The following is an 18,684-nucleotide window of genomic DNA, read 5'->3' as shown; positions in this document are numbered from 1 at the left end:
CAGTTAGAGGGAAGGGACATAAGGAGGTGGCCCGTACCCCACCCCACCCCACCCTTCGCTCTATCTTGGGCAGGGAGTGCCTGGGCTCAGGGAATGGAGAGGGGCAGACACAGCCAGCCAACTCCACGTTCTCCCGCCACACCCCGAGCCACCTCTGCTTGCTTGGGTGCAACCAGCAGCCCCAAGTGGTGGCCCCGGATGCACCAAGGGCGGCAGGGGGTCCGCCTACCCAACTTTCCGAGGGAGCCTGGGTCTCTGGGGTGAGGAAGGTGGAAATGAGCTTCAGGAATCCCTGAAGGGCGTTGAGAAAAGAAGGAGGCAGAGACAGAGGGTTGTTAAGAGGAAGAGGAGGATGGGGAGGAGAGGGAGGAGGGAGAGGAAGTGGGGGAGGCCCGGCTCCCAGAGCAATGGATGAAGCAGGATGGAGGCCAGCGGGGCAGGCAGGCGGCAAGCAGGCAGTGCACACTTGCGATCCATCCACATTGCGAACATCACATGGTTGTCTCCGCCCCAGTGGGCCACAGCGGCAAAGCAGGCTAAGTGTAGGCAGACTTTCGGCAGCGCCTGGGTCCCCCACATCAGGCCTCCCTGGGGTCGGCCAATTTGAGCAGGGTGGCGGGCGGGGGGGGGCGGTGGCTGGCTGGGGTGGGGGCACAGAATCAGACGTGTGGCCAGTTTTCCCTTCTAGAGAACGTCTTCCCTTGCTGCTCAGGTGTGGAGACTCCAGAACTCTCTCCCAACCAGAAAGATTCCCCACCAGCAACGTCCAGTGGGGGAGGGCTGGCTCTGGGTTTCTGGATGCCCAGAATGTCTATACTGGATACCAATCAGCCAGCAGCAGCCCAATCCCCGCACCTCGACGTGGAAAAAGTGCTTGGAGGGAAAAATCCAAAACCAGGGTTCGCGTCCCACAAAGCAAGATTGGTCTCTGGAGACCCTCCCTGCCTCCGGCTGCTATGAGCCTGAAAAGCCTCCGCTGGCTGCCTCCCACGGTGGCTGTTCTGTTCAGGCTGGGGTACACGGGGCAGGGGGAGCGGCGGCGGGGCTGGGGGGTGTCTCAGGACCAAGGGAGCCTTTCTGGAGCTGTCCACACCTGAGGCAAGAGAGCCTACCAAGGGCAGAGGGAGGAAAAGTCCCAACAAAGAAGCCCAAGGTAATACAGAAAAACTTTTTCTTACAAAAACCAAAACCAAAAAACTCTTGGCTCGGTATGTGGGGCTGTCTGGTGTAACTTGGTTTGGTTTTCTAAAACCCGATCGATAAATGCCAAAGCAACCCGCTGCTGCCATAGCCGATGGGGGCAAACCCCGAGGAGGGGAGGTGCGGGGGGACACAAAGAAAAGGGTTTTGCCTACCTACGGAGCAACGAGCCAGGCTCGGACCCAAGCTCAGTGACCCGCTGCGCCGTCTGCCCTACTCCCAGCCTTCGCTTTGCGTCCAGAGTGCAGCGTGAGAGCAAATGCAAGAGACCAAAACAGACATTCAAAGCATCATGGGCAGGGATCAAGGGTGAGGGTATGGTCAAGCTGCTGGGGGGAGAGAGCAGACACTAGAAAGCCAAGCAGTCAGGTGTTTTAGTACCGGATGTCAGGAAGACCCTATTACCCAAATATCCCTGTCAAGATCTGACCAGCATTGAGAGTGTGTGAGTGTGTGTGTGTCTTTGCACGCGTGCAGCGGGGCCCCTCGCCTCCCCCTATCTGGGCTCTCTCCACTGCCACGTCTGGCCTGCTCTGAGGGGCCCCTGGCTCCCTCTGCCCACTCTGGGCAAACGGCCCTGGGCCAAGACATCTGAAAGGGGCTGCCTGCTTCTCTATGGGGTCGGGGCTGGGGCAGGAGAGCTTCAACTCACAGAAGCTGGAACTCTGGCTTTAAAGGGGAGGAGCCAAGAGGGGAGAGGACAGGTCTGGGAGGGAGGAAAGAAAATGGTGAACCAGCCAAACTGGTCCACAGAGGCCAGGACTAGGGGCCAAGGAGGCTGACTGGCGAGTTAGTGACTTCCCCGCTTCCTTGGCTCAAACTCCATTCGCTCGGCCGTGGCAGCAGCCCAAGAGAACATGGGTCCCAAGGGCACCTGGCTCCCTGCTGTGCCATCTCCTAGTCACCCAAAATGGATCTGGGCAAGTCAGGATGGGAGGTGCGGGCAGGGAGACGGCAGACCAGGAACGGGAGCACAGCTGGAGTCAGGGTAGCCTCTGGCCCCAGGGCCTGACCCAGTTCCCGTCCAGGTAGGCCTCTGCGTGCCCGGGCCCCACCCCAGGGGGCACAGGGTCTAGACTCTGGGAATCCCTGAAGGGGCTCCACCCAGAACAAATCCCTAAACCAGGGTGAAGAAACACTTAAGGATCCCCTGGCTCCCCCACTTGTCCCTGGGACGCTTCTAACCCAGGGAGGTCAGAACCAGGATGTCCGCAGGGATCACAGAACCCCACCCTCTCCCCATAGGTGAGGCAGATGGGGGGGGCTGCCAGCTGACTAGGCCTGTGGGCTCAGAGGCCAGTGCTCTCTCCAAAGCCCAGGCTCCCCGCCGCTCAATGTGGCAATGAAGCCCACGCTTTCAAATCTCACAACAAAACTCGGGGCGGCAAATAGTCTTGACCCTGCACTGCCTACACGCCCTTTAAAACAGAAATACGTGGGGCACCTGGGTGGCTCAGTGGGTTAAAGCCTCTGCTTTCGCCTCAGGTCATGATCCCAGCATTGGGCTCTCTGCTCAGCAGGGAGCCTGCTTCCCTTCCTCTCTGCCTGCCTCTCTGCCTACTTGTGATCTCTCTTTGTCAAATAAATAAATAAAATCTTAAAAAAAAAAAAACAGAAATATGTGTTAGAAAACAAGTGTTTATATTTTTAAACCGCTGTTACATAGAAATAGAGCTTTAAGAAAATAAAAAAACAAACAGGCAGCTAAAAAACAAAACAAAAACAAAAGATGAAGCTGGAGGTGAGCACAGCTGACTTTAAGCCTGAGGAATGAACGCATGCCAACAGCTACCAGGGATATTTGAGTAACAGAGAAGAGTGGCAGACCGCCTCTTCCAGCTCTAGCCCTTGGGGGAGGTAGGGGTGGGGGAGGCAGGGGGAGGGGAAGGAGGAACGAATGAGGGGAGCGGCAACCTAATGGTCTAGTAAGGACACAGCAAGAGAGACAAGGCACACGGGTTTAGTTAAAAATGAACTCGGTATGTTTAATAAAGCTTGGTATTACCAAAATCGCGGTACAAACATCAAGTCACACGCCCACACGACAGAATTCCATTTACAAAATGTCCCTCCGGGAGGCCTCCAAGAGAACCCGACCCAGGCCTGCGGTCTAGGGGGGCAGAGGAGGCGAGGAGGGGGGCAGAGGGGGAGCGCGGAGGAGGGTGAGACTAAAAACAGTCCGTATAAAGGCTCAAAAAGAGCCAGGCCGTGGCGTTATCACAACGATACAGGTACAAATAAGAACAAAAATAGAAGGACTCAGGCGGATACAGCAGGCTACGCTGCCAAGAACCAAGACGGCCGCCCTTCCCGAGGCGTCCCAGGTGGGCCACCTCTGCCCGCCATCTCCTGCCATCTCCTGCGTGCTCGCTCGCTCGCGCTCGCTCTCTCGCGCTCTCTCTCACTCACTCTCTCGCTAGAAAACACGGAAGGTACTTTGTGTTTGGAGCTAGTAACCTTGGTCAAACGAGTCCTCCGAGGAATCGCTGAAGGAGGAACGGGCCTCGACCTCTTGAAGCAGCAAACAAAAGGGCTGCTGCTTCCTGCCGGCGGCCGGCTTGGGTTTCAGAGTCCGGGCGGCCGCCAGGCCCCTCTTGGTCAGCTTGGGGCCTCCGGGGGGCTTGTTCTTTGCCACCACGCCACACAGGATGGAAGACGTCAGTTTGGAGCTGGACGGGCCTTGGGCAGACCACTCGTCCTTCAGGAATTCTTCGTCTTCCTCTGAGTCCGTATCTGCAGTCAAAGTAGTTTTTAATAAAGTAAGTCATGGAGCGCTGGGAGGGGACGGAGGGGTTGGTGTCCCTCGTCACTCTCAGTGGCTCTGAGAACGCCCTAGCGCGTGCCAGGGCAGGGAGGTCCGAGTGCCTACGGGCCGTGCAACAGGCCATGTCCCACCGCCCAGACCTCTTCTCTCTGGCCTGGAACTCTCGACTCTCGCCTGGGAGGCCCCTCGGCCACAGGCCTCACAGAGCTCGTCCTTTCCAGACCCACCACACAGCCACCTCTGCCAACAGCCTTTCCGGGCCCCGGGGGAGGCAAGAGCCCTACTACTCTCAGGAAGGCCTCAGCCGGGGTCATGGAGGTCACTAAACCCAGCCCACGGCTGCTTTTGGGGAGAGACAAGACACAAGAAAAGAAGGGCTCGGGTAAAGCTCTTCTACCCCAGAAGAGCAGTTTGCGGTGGCATGCTGGGCGGCGCGGGCAGACTGGGGAGCAACCACACACATGCGCGTCCCAACTCCCCGCCCAGCAGCATCGCAACGGCCACTGAACGAAGTCACACCAAGGAAATTGACAAGTGATGTTCCAACTCAAGGCTTCCCATCAAAGGGCCTCATTACCAGCACACAGCTGCTGGCTTTCCCCAAGTCTCCCGCCTTCCTGCACAGGGCGGGAAGGCCAGGGTTCCCAAGCTTTCCTGGGAGAGGATCACCCAGCTTTAGGGAAGGGGGACCATCAAGCAGGCACAGCTCTGGCCCCTTCCAACCTCAACCCAAACGTCCTCATGCCATTTTGATCCGTTTTATAAATGGGGCTGGGCTGTCCAGCAAGATTTCATTGGAAAAAACGGCTCCACAGCCAAAGACTATAATCCCATGATCTGATAAAATCCACTCTGAACACGAGGAACAGTAACGAACAGAGCTAAGCTCTGGCAGCACCTGCCATCTCCATGCCCACAAGGAACTACAAGGGCACGTGCTTATGCCGGGTGCGGGAGTGAGGCAGAGGCAGTGTCCATCCTCTGGCTGCCTCTGCCCGTACCTACCTATGCTTTCCACTCCAACCAAGACCCCAACTCCAGGATGGCCTCAAAACTCTAGGCAAGGGGAACACAGACAAGCCCCATCAGGCCTGACCATCCTTTCCAAGCCCACATCCCAGGCTGGAGACACCGTGGGTGATGACGACCGAGCTGGCTTCCCACCAGGCATGTCCCCCAACCCCAACAACCCAAAGTTGAAAAACAAAGCAGTTTTCTCTCTTCCCGTGTCCTGCCACCCATCTTTGTGCTAGAAAACACTCTTGGCTTCTGTGTGACTGCGTCCTCTCATCTACCTACAGAAAAGCCTACATGAAAAATACAAACGAGGGGTGCCTGAGTGGCTTAGCTGGTTAACTGGCCGACTCTTGATCTCAGCTCAGGTCTTGATCTCAGGGTCATGAGATCGAGCCCCACCTTGGGCTCTGCACTGGGCATGCAGCTTACTTAAACAAACAAACCAGGAACTCTCTTCAGAGCCAGCTACCTACTATAGCTAGCATCTAGTTGGACACAGATCTGATCGGTTGCTGCAACTTTAACTCCCTTCCCTCACCTGAACAGTGGAATTTTCGACGCCCGTGTAACAGACAAGCAATCCGAATATGGCTTTGTGAGTGCAAACATTTGCACACAGGGAACTCACTGGCTCAGAGCACGCCAAAGACCTCAGGAACTGAGCTCATCTCTGACCTCTAAATGTACGCGGTCAAAACAGCAACTCCCCATTCCCTCCAACATTCTAAAACCCAGAGATGGAAATGTCAGAGGAGAGTCCTTCTTCCCTCCTCCGGGGCTATGAGTTTCTGAGATGAGCTCATGGTAGCCATGGACCTGGTCATATCATACCCATCCAAAGTTGAGGGCCACAAAAGCTATGACAATCAAGCATGTCCTCAACACATAAGGGACAAAGGAGCTGTTTACCTCACATATTTGTCTCTGCGTCAGCCCTAGAGACCCATTAGTCCTAAGTAACCAAACATACAAATGTTAAAAGAAAAACAAAAAACAAAAAACAAAAAAAGACACCAACAACAGCAGCAGCTTAAACTTATGCCACAGCCAGCTTTTACCAACATGAACTCACCAGAGCTCACAACAGCCCTGTGAAGGCAACAATAATTTAACTCCAAGCACGTAAACACTTTATTTCCTTTCCTCAAGAAAACAAACTTTAGTATCATTACAGCTGTCTACCTTCCTGCACCTGACATTCAACCACTCTTCCTACAAACCAAGCAAAGCCAATCAAAAGCCCAGATACCCACATCCAGGCAGTCCAAACAAAAAAGCCCTCCACCCAAGTCAGGGCATGGGGACTCCTGCAACAGACCCTGCTGAGGACTGCCAGGAGCTGCATGTGAAGCCCCTCCAGGCCTTTCTGTAGCAGCCACTGGCTTTGTGCACCTGGGTTCTGGGCATTTGGAGCTCCACTCACACACACATCAAGGAGCACCTACTACCCACCAGCATAGGCCCATGGAAGACCAGCCATCTGCACACACAGCACCTACTATCTGCCATAGTAGGGCAGCGTCCTAGAGCCACCAGAGACTACAGCCATACAGCGTCCCAGAGCCACCAGAGACTGCACACAGACCCAGGAGCACCTATTATGTGCCATCGAAGGCTGTGAAGGGCCAGCCATCTGCCTGTGCACACGCACACACACACACACACACACACCCAGAAGCACCTACTGCGCGCCACTGAAGGCTGTGAAGGGCCAGCCATCTGCCCGTGCGCGCACACACACCCAGGCGCACCTACTACGGGCCACCAAAGGTCATGAAGGGCCAGCCATCTGCCCACGTGCGCGTGCACACACACGAGTACCTACTACGCGCCACCGAAGGCTGTGAAGGGCCAGCCATCTGCCCGCGTGCACGCACACCCAGGCACACCTACTACACTAGGGGCCTACACCTACTACCTGGGGCCACTACAGTAAGCCCCAGGCCCAAGTCTGGGGACCCCGGCTCAGGAAAGCCGCATTCCCGAGTGCCCAGGGAAAGAGCTCCCATGCAGCAGCCCCGGCCAGTGAGAGGACGAGCAGCCCCCTCAGTCCAGCAGCGGTTGCGCTTCCCGGTTCAACGCTCCCGACCCGGGCGGTCCACCCCCGGGCACAACGTAGGGCAGCCACCTGGAGTGCTGTGGGAAACACAGACGCAAACACGGCCCGCAGAGCCCTCAGTGCGCCGCCCGGCACGGCGTGCGCTCTACGAACAGACGCGGTTCCTCCGAAGGCCCGACCAGTGGACTTAGAGCCTCCTGTGGGCGGAGGAGGCTGGCTCCGCTCTACGGTCGGTTGTCGCAAACGGCCGCTCTAGGCGGAGCAGCCGCTGACTCCGTCGCGCAAAGGCCTCCGCACGGATTGTTCTCCCGCAAAGGCGCGAAGGACCGCCACAAGCAGGCGGACTTCCCCTCCCACCCACCAATCACAGGCACTTCCGCTTTCCGTACCCCGCCCCCCTGCACCCCACCACACTTCCGGCCGGGAGCCCACGCAGAAGCAGAAGAGTCCTTCGAGCACCCATGAGACCGACAGAGGAGACTGAGGGGAGAGAGGAAGCGGCCCAAGGCGGCGCGGCGTCCGCTACTTACTGTAGGAGTAGCTGCTCACTTCCGAGGCGAACGGGGAGTGGGCCGACTTGGGCTGGCCTCTGGCCTTGAAGCCCACCTCCATCTTCCTCGCTTTGGCGGCCCTTTTGTGTTTACCTTCTCTGGAGGCTTTGAGGGACAGACTGAGGCCTTTGGCCAGCGCCTTCCTGTCCTTGCCCAGCAGGCTGTCGTAGGGCGTCAAGTACCTGCCGCAGCCCCCGCTCGCTTTGGACTTGCCCCCAGAGCTGTCCGAGAACTTGAAGGGCGACTTGAGCTTGTCCTGCTTCGTGAGCGACAGGGCCTTGTCCAGCTTGCTGGCCAGCTGCTCCTGGTCACTGGCCATCTTTTTCTTTTTAATCTTCAGCTGTAGAGGGAAGTCGGGAAGTCACGGGTTAAGACGTTTGGTGAAAAGACGAGAGTGGGCTTCAGCACTCGGGCTCTGAGGGAGCGGGGCTCCAGTCCCTTCTCCCTGCCTCCGTGGCTTCCGGCAAGTTGCTCAACCCCTCTGAGCCTCTGTTCTCCCCGATCCGGAAAATGGGGAGAATTACAGGCAGGCCTCTTGGGGTTGTCCTGAAGGTGAACTGAGATGAGGCCCGTGAAGCTCTTATCACAGTGCTGTTACCGTGGCTGCAGCGATCGCTAATGCTGGCACTGCCACTGGCTCTCCCCGACGCTCTCGTGCCTCCTAGGAAAGCCCTTCAAGCAAGCAGCCCTGCTGATGCACCAGGAGGCGGGGGCGGGGGGGGGGGGGGAGGGAGGCATGCAACCAAGATAGAAGAAACCTCAAATCCTAGAATGGCTGACCATTTAACTCGACCACCTGAAGCAGCCCAGGAAGACTGCAGCACATCCTAAACTAGCCCATCCAAGTGAATGGGCGGGAGCTGCCAAGAGAATGCCTCGGGTGTGCCTCGGATGCCCGAAGCAGTAAACAGCGATTCGAGACCTCAGATTAAATTCCTGGTTGCCATGTCTGCTGTAGTTGTTTGCTATCAAAAGGAAATGTGCAGTTTCAAAGCCATTAACGCCCCTCGTCTCAACATTTTAGCTGTATTTTCTTTAATCGGGTAACATATAATACGGGCGAGAAAGGAGGGATGGGGTCATTTGAACAGCCAAGAAGCATCCCTCACGATTTGCAAATAAAGGATCCTGACATACAGACTGGCTCTGTTAACTCCTCCTGGATCCAGTCTCCCTTACGTATTTCCCTCTGATGGCCAAATCAACGGAAAGAGTTCCCTTCCGTGGAGCTTTATGAGGAGGGATGACAAGGTACATTAGTATTTAGAGACACGGGCCTTAAGTGGACAATTTCAGTGCTCTGCAGAAATAAGAAAAATCAAGGAGTTGGCTCTCACCCCATTACCCCTGGAGAGTTCACAAGGAAATTACAATGGCATCAAGCCCTTGTTTCTTAGAACTACGGAACAGTGAAGCTGCTCATTAGACAATTACACTGTTAAACAACAGTAATTGCATTATTTGGTTAGGAACTTGCAGCCTCTGTGGCTTCAGCAAAGGGTCATGGAGCACACACAGGGGGTGTGGCTTTCAGTCCCAGCTCTACCTGAGGCCGTGCCACTTCTAAGTTTCTGACTTCCTCTGGGCTTTGATCCATGCCCCACCCCACCCCCCAGCGCACTAAGACTGGAGGACAGTCCCTCTGGCACTAAAGCTATTATTTCTACAGTTTCTGTGCAGGACTAGGATGATCAACAGACCTGTAGAGGGAGTGTGAACTCTGGCACACCTTCCAGACCTTCTACCCTAGGATGGCAGCTTACTGACCTGACTCATGAAGTCTGATGAGGATTCGTGCTCGTCCCAAGGCTGGCTCCTGCCCCTTGCTTTCCCCGTGGCAACAAGGCCATCGTGTTCCTCCTCAGGTCCCTTGTGCCTCTTCCTCATGCCTGCTCCAAGCTCGTACTCCTCTGACGTCAGCAGAGGCTTGCTGCTCAGCCTGAAACCCAGATGCACAGCTGGTCAGCACCCTGGCCAGGAAAGACTCAAGGGGTGGGGGGTGGGGGGGTCCGCCCTCACGGCCCCGAAGGCTGGGCTCCGGATGTCGAAGCACAGACAGTGATGGCAGAGTGACGAATCTGGGGAGACAGATCCTGCAAAGCTATGGTGCTGGGATTCTATTTGTGAATGGGGCAGAACGAGAGTTTAACAGGAAAGAAGAAACACTTCTCCACGGCAGTATCCTCTGCTGGCCTCTTTCTCACTCGTGCTTCTTCATACGTACACTCACTCACACACACACACGCACACCCCTTATCAAAACGTGCCAAGAACAAGGATCAGAAATGTCAAAGAACTCCCAGAATGGGAGGGGGATTAAGGGTCTCCGGCTGGTCTCCTGCACCCCTGGGACGCAGTCAAGAATACGGTCCCAGGTTGAAGGCTTCTCTTACCTACTTTAAGCTAAACCCTCACGAGTAATAAGAGCAACTAATATTTACTTGGTGCTTACTATGTGCTTTTTCCCATGCCAGGGCTTTATATTCCAACCACAACAATGTTCTACATACTAGTTTTTTTACACAGGGGGAAACAGACTCCAAAAAGCTAGCACACAGCCCGAGGTCAAAATAAACACTGGATGCAGCTGGGAAGCAAAAGCAGGAAAGCGTGCCCATCTCGGGGGGGCTGTGCTCCAATGCAGGGGCTGCCTGCTGGCGGCCCCAGCCTCTGCTGTCTTCAGGAACTGCTTCCCTACCCTCCTTTGGCCAGCTGTAGGGAATTTCTTCCGGTCTCTATCCTCTCCTCCAACAGGAACATCCAAGAAGGATAAATGCAATTCGTGGGGGCCCTTGGGGAGGTCTTCTGACAAGACCCGTGGCCAACCCACTGCCTCTCCTGTGCCTTTGGAAGCCACCCTGCGGCCCCCTCTGCTTCCTCAAGCCAAGCACCAGGCTGCCTAGTGTCTGCCCTGCCCCAATAACCCAGACCGAGGTGCATTCCAGCCCCACTGCTCTGATGGGCCTCATTCGGCTCATGCTACTCCCGACACCCAGGAAGATCGCAGCATCACTCCTATCCGTGCCCAGCCCGGAGGAAGAGCTCTCATTCCAGCCACCATTCAAGAAAACCTCCAGAGGTGCCACATGCAGCTTCTGCTGCCACTCAAGGAACACACAAAGGAGCACCCCTGGGTCACAGGCTCAGGTGCGACAAGCCAACGGGTCAGGCCAGGAGGACAGGAATGACACTGTCAGTCACACAGGGAACCAAGTGACAGCACAAGTCAGAGCCTGTCCTGGCGGGGCTGAAAAGTTCAGCGAATCCCTCTGTAGGGAGGAGGTACGAATCCCTCTGTAGGGAGGAGGTACGTGGAGAAGGGCAGGAATTCGTCCCTAACCGTGGAGGAAGCAGGTGTGGCAGGAAGGTGGGGGAAGCGCTTGGCTGACAGCACGGACACCTCTCTCCCTGGGCTCATCTGCCATTCAGTGCTGGGGGGACGAGTCTGCCTGTCCATTCGCCACTCGCCTGGCTCACCCTCCTGGCCCAGGCAGCGCACACTGTGCTCTCTGAGAGCTACCAACCAGGCGGGTCAGAGTCCGAGGGACTCGAGGTCCCCGGTGCCCAGACGCAGGCCCTATGCGGGCCTGTGCTCCTCCCCTCCGAGCTCTATGCCAATTCCCGACCCACCGAGGGGCCAGCCTTACTTTCCGCTACTGTTGCGGCTCTTCCCTCTCTTGCGGGGGGGCGACAGGGCGCTCAGGGCGTGGGTCCGTTTCCTCGGCCTGCCAGGGCCTCTGCGTGCCAAGCTTCTATGGGGTTCCTCGCGCCTGTCCCTTAAAAAGAATCACACGCTTGGCTGTGAACCTGGGGGATAGAGGGGGCGCGGAGGAGGACACACAATACGCACACGTCACTCGGGTCCACACACACCTCTAATGGCCTACCACAGCCAACCTACTGAGCGCCAGTGCCTGTGAGAGCCCAAGCAGGGTGCCGCCTGCTGCGGCCTTGTCACCTGGCCAGCCGGGGCCGCGGGATGCGGCTGGGGGCACACTCACTCGGGGTCGCGGCGTCTCTGTAGCTTCACCAGCTCTCGCTGCTTCTCCTTGTACCGCCGCTGGACCTCGGCTAGCCGCATCCGGAAGTCCAGCTCCATGGCATCCATGCTTTCCAAGGACGACTTCATGGCATACATCTGCAGGGAGAGCGGGGTGAGGACGCCGACACCCACCAGCTCCCACCACCCACAGGAGTGGCGAGGCTTGATGGTGACGGAGCCCCAGCTCGAACCCCATCTCTGCCACTTATTAGCCAAGGCCGTGGGTAGAACGCAGAACAGGGATCAAAATCCAAATCCGAAGGGCTGAGTCAAGGGCTGTGTGGCCCAGGACAGCTGCTTAAGCAGCATGGCCCGTCGCGTTACCCGTCACTTATAGATGGAGGCTCAGAGACGTGAGGTGCTTGCCCGGGGCCCACAGGCAGCGAGGGGCACAGCCAGGCCTGCTCTTCCCAACCCATCAGGCTGTCGCCCATTGTCCCACAGATAAACTGAGACCCAGAAAGGGAAAGAGAGTTCGCACAGGACTGCACAGCAAGTCAGTGGCAGAAGCTGGACTCAGATCAGGCCCTTCCAACACCAAAGCCAGCCATGTCCCCAGCAAAATGGCATCTCTGGGGGACCCACCCCAGAGCCCACAGGCAGGCAAAAACAGGCCCAGGACACCTCACCCGTTCCTCCTTCTTCTGCATCCAGCTGTACTTCTTGTTGGGGTTCAGCTCCCGCGGAAGCCGCAGGTTCTTGAGTGGGTCCACGAACGGGCTGTCCAACACCTCCTTCAGCATGTGGCTGCTGGCTGCCAGCAGGCTCTCCAGCGAGGGCCGCACCGCTGGGCCCCGCTCCGCACCTGCACATGGGAGGCAGGTGAGCCCACACTTCTATGCCTGCCCTGGAGGCAGGATTCCTGGACACAGCAGCCAGCCCGACCCCAAAGAGGGAGGAAAACGAAGCCCAGGACCAGCTCAGGGCTTGCCTAAGACCACATGGTGGCCCCCAGGATGCTGACTACACCACAGCCTTTCCGAGAAGCAAGAAATGGTGCATGGTGCTAAATGAGAACGAGCGAGAGTCGGGGCACACAGCATGACCCTATTCCAAATCTCCACCGCTACACAAAGTCGCCGAGTGGCCAAGTGCCAGCAGAGGTACTTTCTAGAGTGTGCCTCTTTCTGCTTATCTGCCCTTTACATTTTCCATGAAGAATATGCATGCTTTTCACTTCCAGAAAAAAACGAGCCCGAGTTAAGTTTTATAAACTGTAAAAGTAATGAGAACACAAAAAACACAAACCTGGCAGAAAGGGGTGAAGAAAGGAACACCTTCCCCTCCCCAAGAGAGTTGCCCCTGCCACCGGAAGGGCCAGAGGAGACGTTCTGGTAAAAGACCCCAGAAACGTGCCCATATTCGAACACAAGCGATGTCCGTGGGCATCCTTTATTAACACGGAAATGGCACCAATCCACACACACACAATCACACCTCATCTCTTCTCGTAGCACAGCAAAACGAACGTCTACCACATGGTATGAGCCTGAACCTTGTAACACTGACACCTCTGCAGATCAAAGACACCAGAATGACAGCAACTTTACACGGCCAGACCCAGTAACAGGAACCTAAAATTCTCTGGCATTGCAGAGACTTAATCAATCTAAATCAATAACCCTCTACTAATAGGACACTTTGGTCATTTCTAAATTTTTTTTTTTTTGGTAGTGGGTGGATAGGCACACAATCAGGACACACGTGTTCTAGGAGAATTCCCACCTGTGTGAGTACCATAATCGAGGTACGTACATTTCTCTGACAAATATTCCAGCCACCCTCCAGAGAGGGCGCACCAACCCGGCATCTCAGCAGTGGCCCATGCGAGGTCATCTCCCCTCCAGTCTCTCCCAAAGTTAAAGGAGTTTTTTTTGTTTTTTTTTTAAACTGGTGTTTTCTCAGTGATCTAACGTGTGATCGTTTTTTGCAAGTGTACCTGAGGTGCTAGTTTTTCACGTGTACCAAAGTTCTTTACTACCGATGCGTATAGTTCCATAAAATCAACATCAGTGACTTTTCTTGCATGGCTCAGGGCTTCTCGACCTTGGTGCCATCCAAGTTGGCTCAGCTCCTCCTCAGGCCCCCCCAGGGTGGCTGTCCTGGGCATGCGCTACAGGCGCTGCAGTGGCATCTCCTACCTTTGCCCACTAGATGTCAGCAGTACTCCCCCGAGCAGTGACAACCAGGCGTGTCACCACCGACTAAGAGCCGTGGGTTCTGCTCTTCCATATCCTTGCAGAAACTGAGGCGGCAACTCAGTGAACCCCAGCAGCTCACAAGGGGGGCTGGTGTGGGGCTCACAAGGTCCTCTGAGCCATCAGAGTCTTAGCTGCTGGGTAAGGCAGAAGAGGGCCACCCCGTTACAGAGGAGGGGACCAAGGTGCACCTTTGTCTCCTCCTTCGCTCTCCAAACCAGTCCTGCTGGGGCTCTCACGACTGACAGCCCAGGGCAGCTGGGATGACCCTAGGCCAGCTGCTACGGGATGAACCGTGTCCCCTGCCAAATCCACACGCCGAAGTCCTGACCCCAGGACCTCAGAAAGTGACCTTGAGAGCCTCTAAAGAGGAAATCAAGTTAAAGTCAAGTTATTAGAGGAACCCTAATCGAGGAGGACTGTGTCCCTATGGGAAAGGGAACTCTGGACACAGGCACAAAGGGGCAACCAGGCGAGGACATAGGGAGCGACCTCCACAGGACCCAGCCCTGCTCGCCCCCTGGTCTAGAACTTCCACCCCCTCACCCAACTAGGAGACAACACATTTCTGTTATCTGAGTCCCGCAGTCTATGGTGTCTGTGATGGATGGGAGCCCCAGCTAATCAACACACCAGCCTTGTGGAGGTACCAGCACCTTGTGGAGGTACCACGGATGTGACCCGTGGGCCATGGGGCAGCTCTAAGCGCCACCTGGGGCCTTTTGCAGAGACTGATGCTCTGTATCCTGTCAGCAGCTGCTGGGAAGAGAAGAGGCCTATCAGGACCTTCAGCACACACACCCCTACACACCAGCAGCTCCCAAGTACACTAGCCAGCCCAGGGCCACAGATCCAGCCCAGGGCCACCCAGCCAGCCCTGGGCCACACCTTCTCAGCAGAAACCACCTGCAGGTCACAAAGTCTCCCCCACCCCGTCCCCCCAACCCCCACCTCCTGGAAAGCGCTCTTCACAGGTCAGGCCAGGAACCTTGGACTTGCTCTTACACCCACCCAGAGTCTGGCAAAAGCCCACTGGCTGCACCTTAACCTCCACTCAGAATCCTCCCGCTCCTCACCTCCACCTCCTCACCCCACCTCCAGGGCCTGGAGCATCCTCCTGGGTCTCCCTGCATCCACCCCTGTCTCAGCATCAGTTACGCACACAGCCCCCAAAATGACCCTACTGAAGTCTGATCCTATCACTCCAACTCCAAACCCTCTTTCAGGAGTGCCCAGGGACCCACGCCCTGCCCAACCCGCCAAGCTCCTTGTGGCCACCACTCTCCTCCTTCCACTCCATTCTACTCCCAGCCTCCTGGCTCCCGTTCCAACAAACACAGCCACACCCACCATTCACCTCAGGGCCTTTGCACCTACTGTTCCGTCAGCCTGGAATGCTTCCCCCAGAAGACTTCCTCCCTGACCTTCCTCTGGTCACTTTATCAAGAAGAGGATCCCTGGCCTTCCTGCCTCCACCCTGTCCCCTTCCCACTGTGTCCACCTATTACTGCCTGTCACCACCCAACAGTGCCAAGAGCTGCACATGGACAGCCTTGTCCAAAAACCGTGCCGGCACACAGTTAAATGAGGGCAGGTAGGACCCTCAAACAGAAAATGAGGCAGGGGCGTGCAAAGGAGCAAGGGTGGGCAGCAGTCCCCAAAGCAGGCAACCCATCTTCAACCCCTCCTTCCCAGCTGGGCCCTCTGCGGCCCCCACTGAAAACCCAGCACCTGCTGGCAGGACTCCAGAGAATTTTCATTTTCTTCTGAAAAAAAAATTTTTTTTTGTACAAAACTATTTAAACGAGAGAAAAGAAGTCATGAACTTTTCCACAACAAGAACCCAACAACAAACCCCTGTGGGGGAGTGGGCGGCACCTGTCCAGGCTTCCAGGGGGCCACAGGACCATGGCAATGAACAGGCCTTGAAAATGTGGCCTTGGTTCTGACCTAGCAATTCCACCCCTGGGAAGAGACCCCCAGGAAAATCAGAGGGACGGCCAAGGGTTTTTCTTCAGGCATAATCATCGTATTACTTACAACAGCAAAACAAAACAAAACAAAGGGCAGTACCATCTAGGACTAGGTTACTGAAGGCTGGGCCCTTCACGAGCTAGAAAACTTGACTGTCCCTAAAAAAACGTTTCAAGACACACAGCTCTGAAAAATATTTCATAGAGATATGCTAAGTGAAAAGGGCGGCTCACAAAACATTGTTTACAAAACGATCTTAATTTTAGAAGTGTGTGTGTACAGAAAAAGTTCTAGAAAAAATGCACCAAAACACTAGCAACACATTACCACCCTGACAGCTGTCGCCTGGGCCCTTCCCTCCTTCATGCCAGTTCTGGGCCAAGCGTGGGGTGGTGAGGCTCGCCTGGCCCACAGCTCCTTCTGTACACATTTCTTGGAACACCCTGAATTTCTGTGTTGAACACCAGTGGGTTTGTGCCTAGCCCAGAATTCACTGCCCTTCTGCTGATAGTACCTGTTTTCTTCTAAGGGCTACCCTCCCCTGCCCTCCAGAAGGGATAGCCCCGTGAGGGGCAGTGAACAATCAGCCTGTTCCTTCCCATCTTCCCGGCCACAATTTGCTTCTGCAGAGAGCATGAACGCCAGGGAGCCAATGAGAATGAATCAAAGGACATTGGCCAGAGGTACCCAAGAAAGTGGTGGCCTCTTTTTAGAGTCTGCTGAATCAGGTAGGCCTGTAGGCCTGCAAGGAAGTGCTGGTGACCCCCATGGGGGCAGTGAGCCTGCTGTGAATGAGGCCAACAGAGAGGAAAATGGAGCAGCTGGAGAGAGAGATGGGGAAGGGGTGTATAGGGAAAGAAACTCCTGATGACTTGAAATGCCCAGATCCGGCCATACCTGAAACTTACAACCTAATTACCACTGTACTTAGGTTCCAAGAGCCAATCAATTTCCCCCACCATTTTCTAAGTTCAAAGGAGAGTTCCTGTTCCCTGCAACACCAAGAATGGTGCCAGTACAAAACCCAGCACCGACAGAGCAAGGAGAAACGTCATCGCTAAGAAACCCATAGACCCGGCTGCATGGTAACATGAAGACGCTCTGAACACTACTAACCTGTAACCAACTGAAATGGTCGATTTCATTATGTGGATTTTGCCTCCAGTTAAAAAAATAAAAATGGACACAAATAAGCCATATCCTGGGGATTTTCAAAATCTTTAAATTCTTACGAAAGTTAAAAATGTAAAAAAAAAAAAAAATGCCCCAGAAACCAAGCACCCCTTGTGGCTCACCTCCCACCTCCTGGCTCCTCTTCTCCAGCTCCAGCTCGGCGATCTCGCTCAGCAGGGTGATCCCGTGCAAGAAACTCTGCTCCAGGACCAGGCTCTGCGCCGCCTCCAGCTTCTCCAGGGCCTGGGTTCCGGGGCCCGGGGAGAGCAGAGGCCTGGCCTGGGGCAGTTCCGCAGCCGCTGCCAGAGCGTTCATACCAGCCAGTGGGTCCTCCAGGCCAGGCAGAAACTGGTCGGAGCCTTCCTCCTCCAGGAAGCAGGAGCCACTGGGCACAGGTGCAGCCTCCCTGGCCTCCAGACTCAGGCACTCCCCCTCCCCAGCGGGCACGTCACAGTCTGCCAACTCCAGGCTGGGCCGGGGCTCGCTCGGGGCCGCCTGTGCTAGGCCCTCCTCAGGCACCGCCTCTGCCATGGACACAGCCATGGGCATATCCACGGGCACCTCCACGGGCTCCTCCTTGGCCTCGACCAGTGTCTCTGGCGTCAGTCGCACCCCAAGGTCCGGGGCGGCTGTGCACGGTTCTGTCCGGCCTGGGGAATCGACCCGCGCTTCGGCCCCCTCTGCAAAGTCCGGGCCCCCGGGAGGCTCCATGCCCCCCTGCCCGCTGGCGCTCAGCGCCTGGGCCTCCAGCAGACCGCCTCCACAGCCAGCCACGGGGCTTGGGGCTGCCAGGGCTTCCTCGGGGGCCAATGTCAGGGGAGACTCCAAGGAGGGCACCTCTGCAGGGCCGTCGTCCATGTCCTCCACCTCGGCCTTCACCTCCCGTTCTACCAGCGGCTCTTCGTCGGGGCCCTCTCGCAGAGGCTCTGGGATCTTGGAGGGGGACAAGCGGATAGGCTTGTCTTCAGGCGATAGCGCCAGGCGCTCGGGCCCATCGGCCGGGAGCGGCACATCGGGGGCCCGGCCGTCGGCGTCGGAGGCCGCTGTGGGCTGCAGCAGGAACGGGTAGGGCCTCCCGTAGTGCGGCGGCAGGGTTTGAAACGGGTACCTGGGTGGGATATCTGCCGAGGACATGGAGAGTCAGCGCCCTAACCTGTCACATCTGACATCCCCCATGTCCTCATGCACATCCACCCACCAGCCGAGACAGAGACCCTGTGGCCACCCTCCTGTCCCGGCCAGCCTACGGAGCTGTGACCTCTTCCCGGCAGCATCTGGGGACATCGGCATGTCCAGACTACAGAGAGAAAAGTCAGCCACCATCCTGTCCCCAAGGGGCTTCAGGTCTCAAAAGCAGAAATCATCAATGGCTTGCTTTCTCTCCCCAGCCCTAACCCCACAGTACCCAACACGAGGCTGGCCCAGAAGCAAACGCTCAGTAGACCGCCCGTGGTCCTCACCCACCCAGGGCATCTCCGGTCCACCATTCCCACACCCCATCCCATTAGAGCACAGCTGGGGCATCCAGGCTGTTCAAGAAGTAACAGTAATGCAATGTTGCCCTCCCCCTGACTTTCCTACTCTACCCTCCCCACCTCGGAGCATCCTCTCCAAGAGGAGGACGGTCTGCAGGCGATCTCCACAGTGCTCCCAGGACTGACTGGGGGAGACGGGTGCACGTAGCAACCCCCCCCCCGGGGCCCAGG

At 56.5% G+C, this 18,684-nt stretch overlaps 1 protein-coding gene across 8 annotated transcripts in view; it reads right to left on the bottom strand.

Annotated features, from left to right (window-relative positions):
• Positions 1-18,684, bottom strand: part of TNRC18 (trinucleotide repeat containing 18) — an 86,761-nt gene that overhangs the window by 28,106 nt on the left and 39,971 nt on the right. For 5 of the 8 annotated variants that reach the window (XM_080830343.1, XM_080830340.1, XM_080830342.1 and 2 more), the window contains 7 exons: positions 17,101-18,099; positions 12,263-12,438; positions 11,593-11,729; positions 11,239-11,367; positions 9,359-9,530; positions 7,571-7,931; positions 3,658-3,933 (listed from right to left, as the gene is read on the bottom strand). In XM_080830343.1, coding sequence (XP_080686469.1) covers positions 3,658-3,933; positions 7,571-7,931; positions 9,359-9,530; positions 11,239-11,367; positions 11,593-11,729; positions 12,263-12,438; positions 17,101-18,099 — 2,250 coding nt within the window. Of the gene's footprint in view, positions 1-3,162; positions 3,934-7,570; positions 7,932-9,358; positions 9,531-11,238; positions 11,368-11,592; positions 11,730-12,262; positions 12,439-17,100; positions 18,100-18,684 lie in introns of those variants that run through there. The other 3 variants (XM_080830344.1, XM_080830345.1, XM_080830347.1) reach the window with 2 other exon arrangements.

Source organism: Martes martes, assembly GCF_963455335.1.
Source record: "Martes martes genome assembly, chromosome: 18".
Lineage (NCBI taxonomy): Eukaryota > Metazoa > Chordata > Mammalia > Carnivora > Mustelidae > Martes > Martes martes.
Note: the sequence above shows the minus strand (reverse complement) of the source record. Positions and strands in the feature narration are given on the sequence as shown.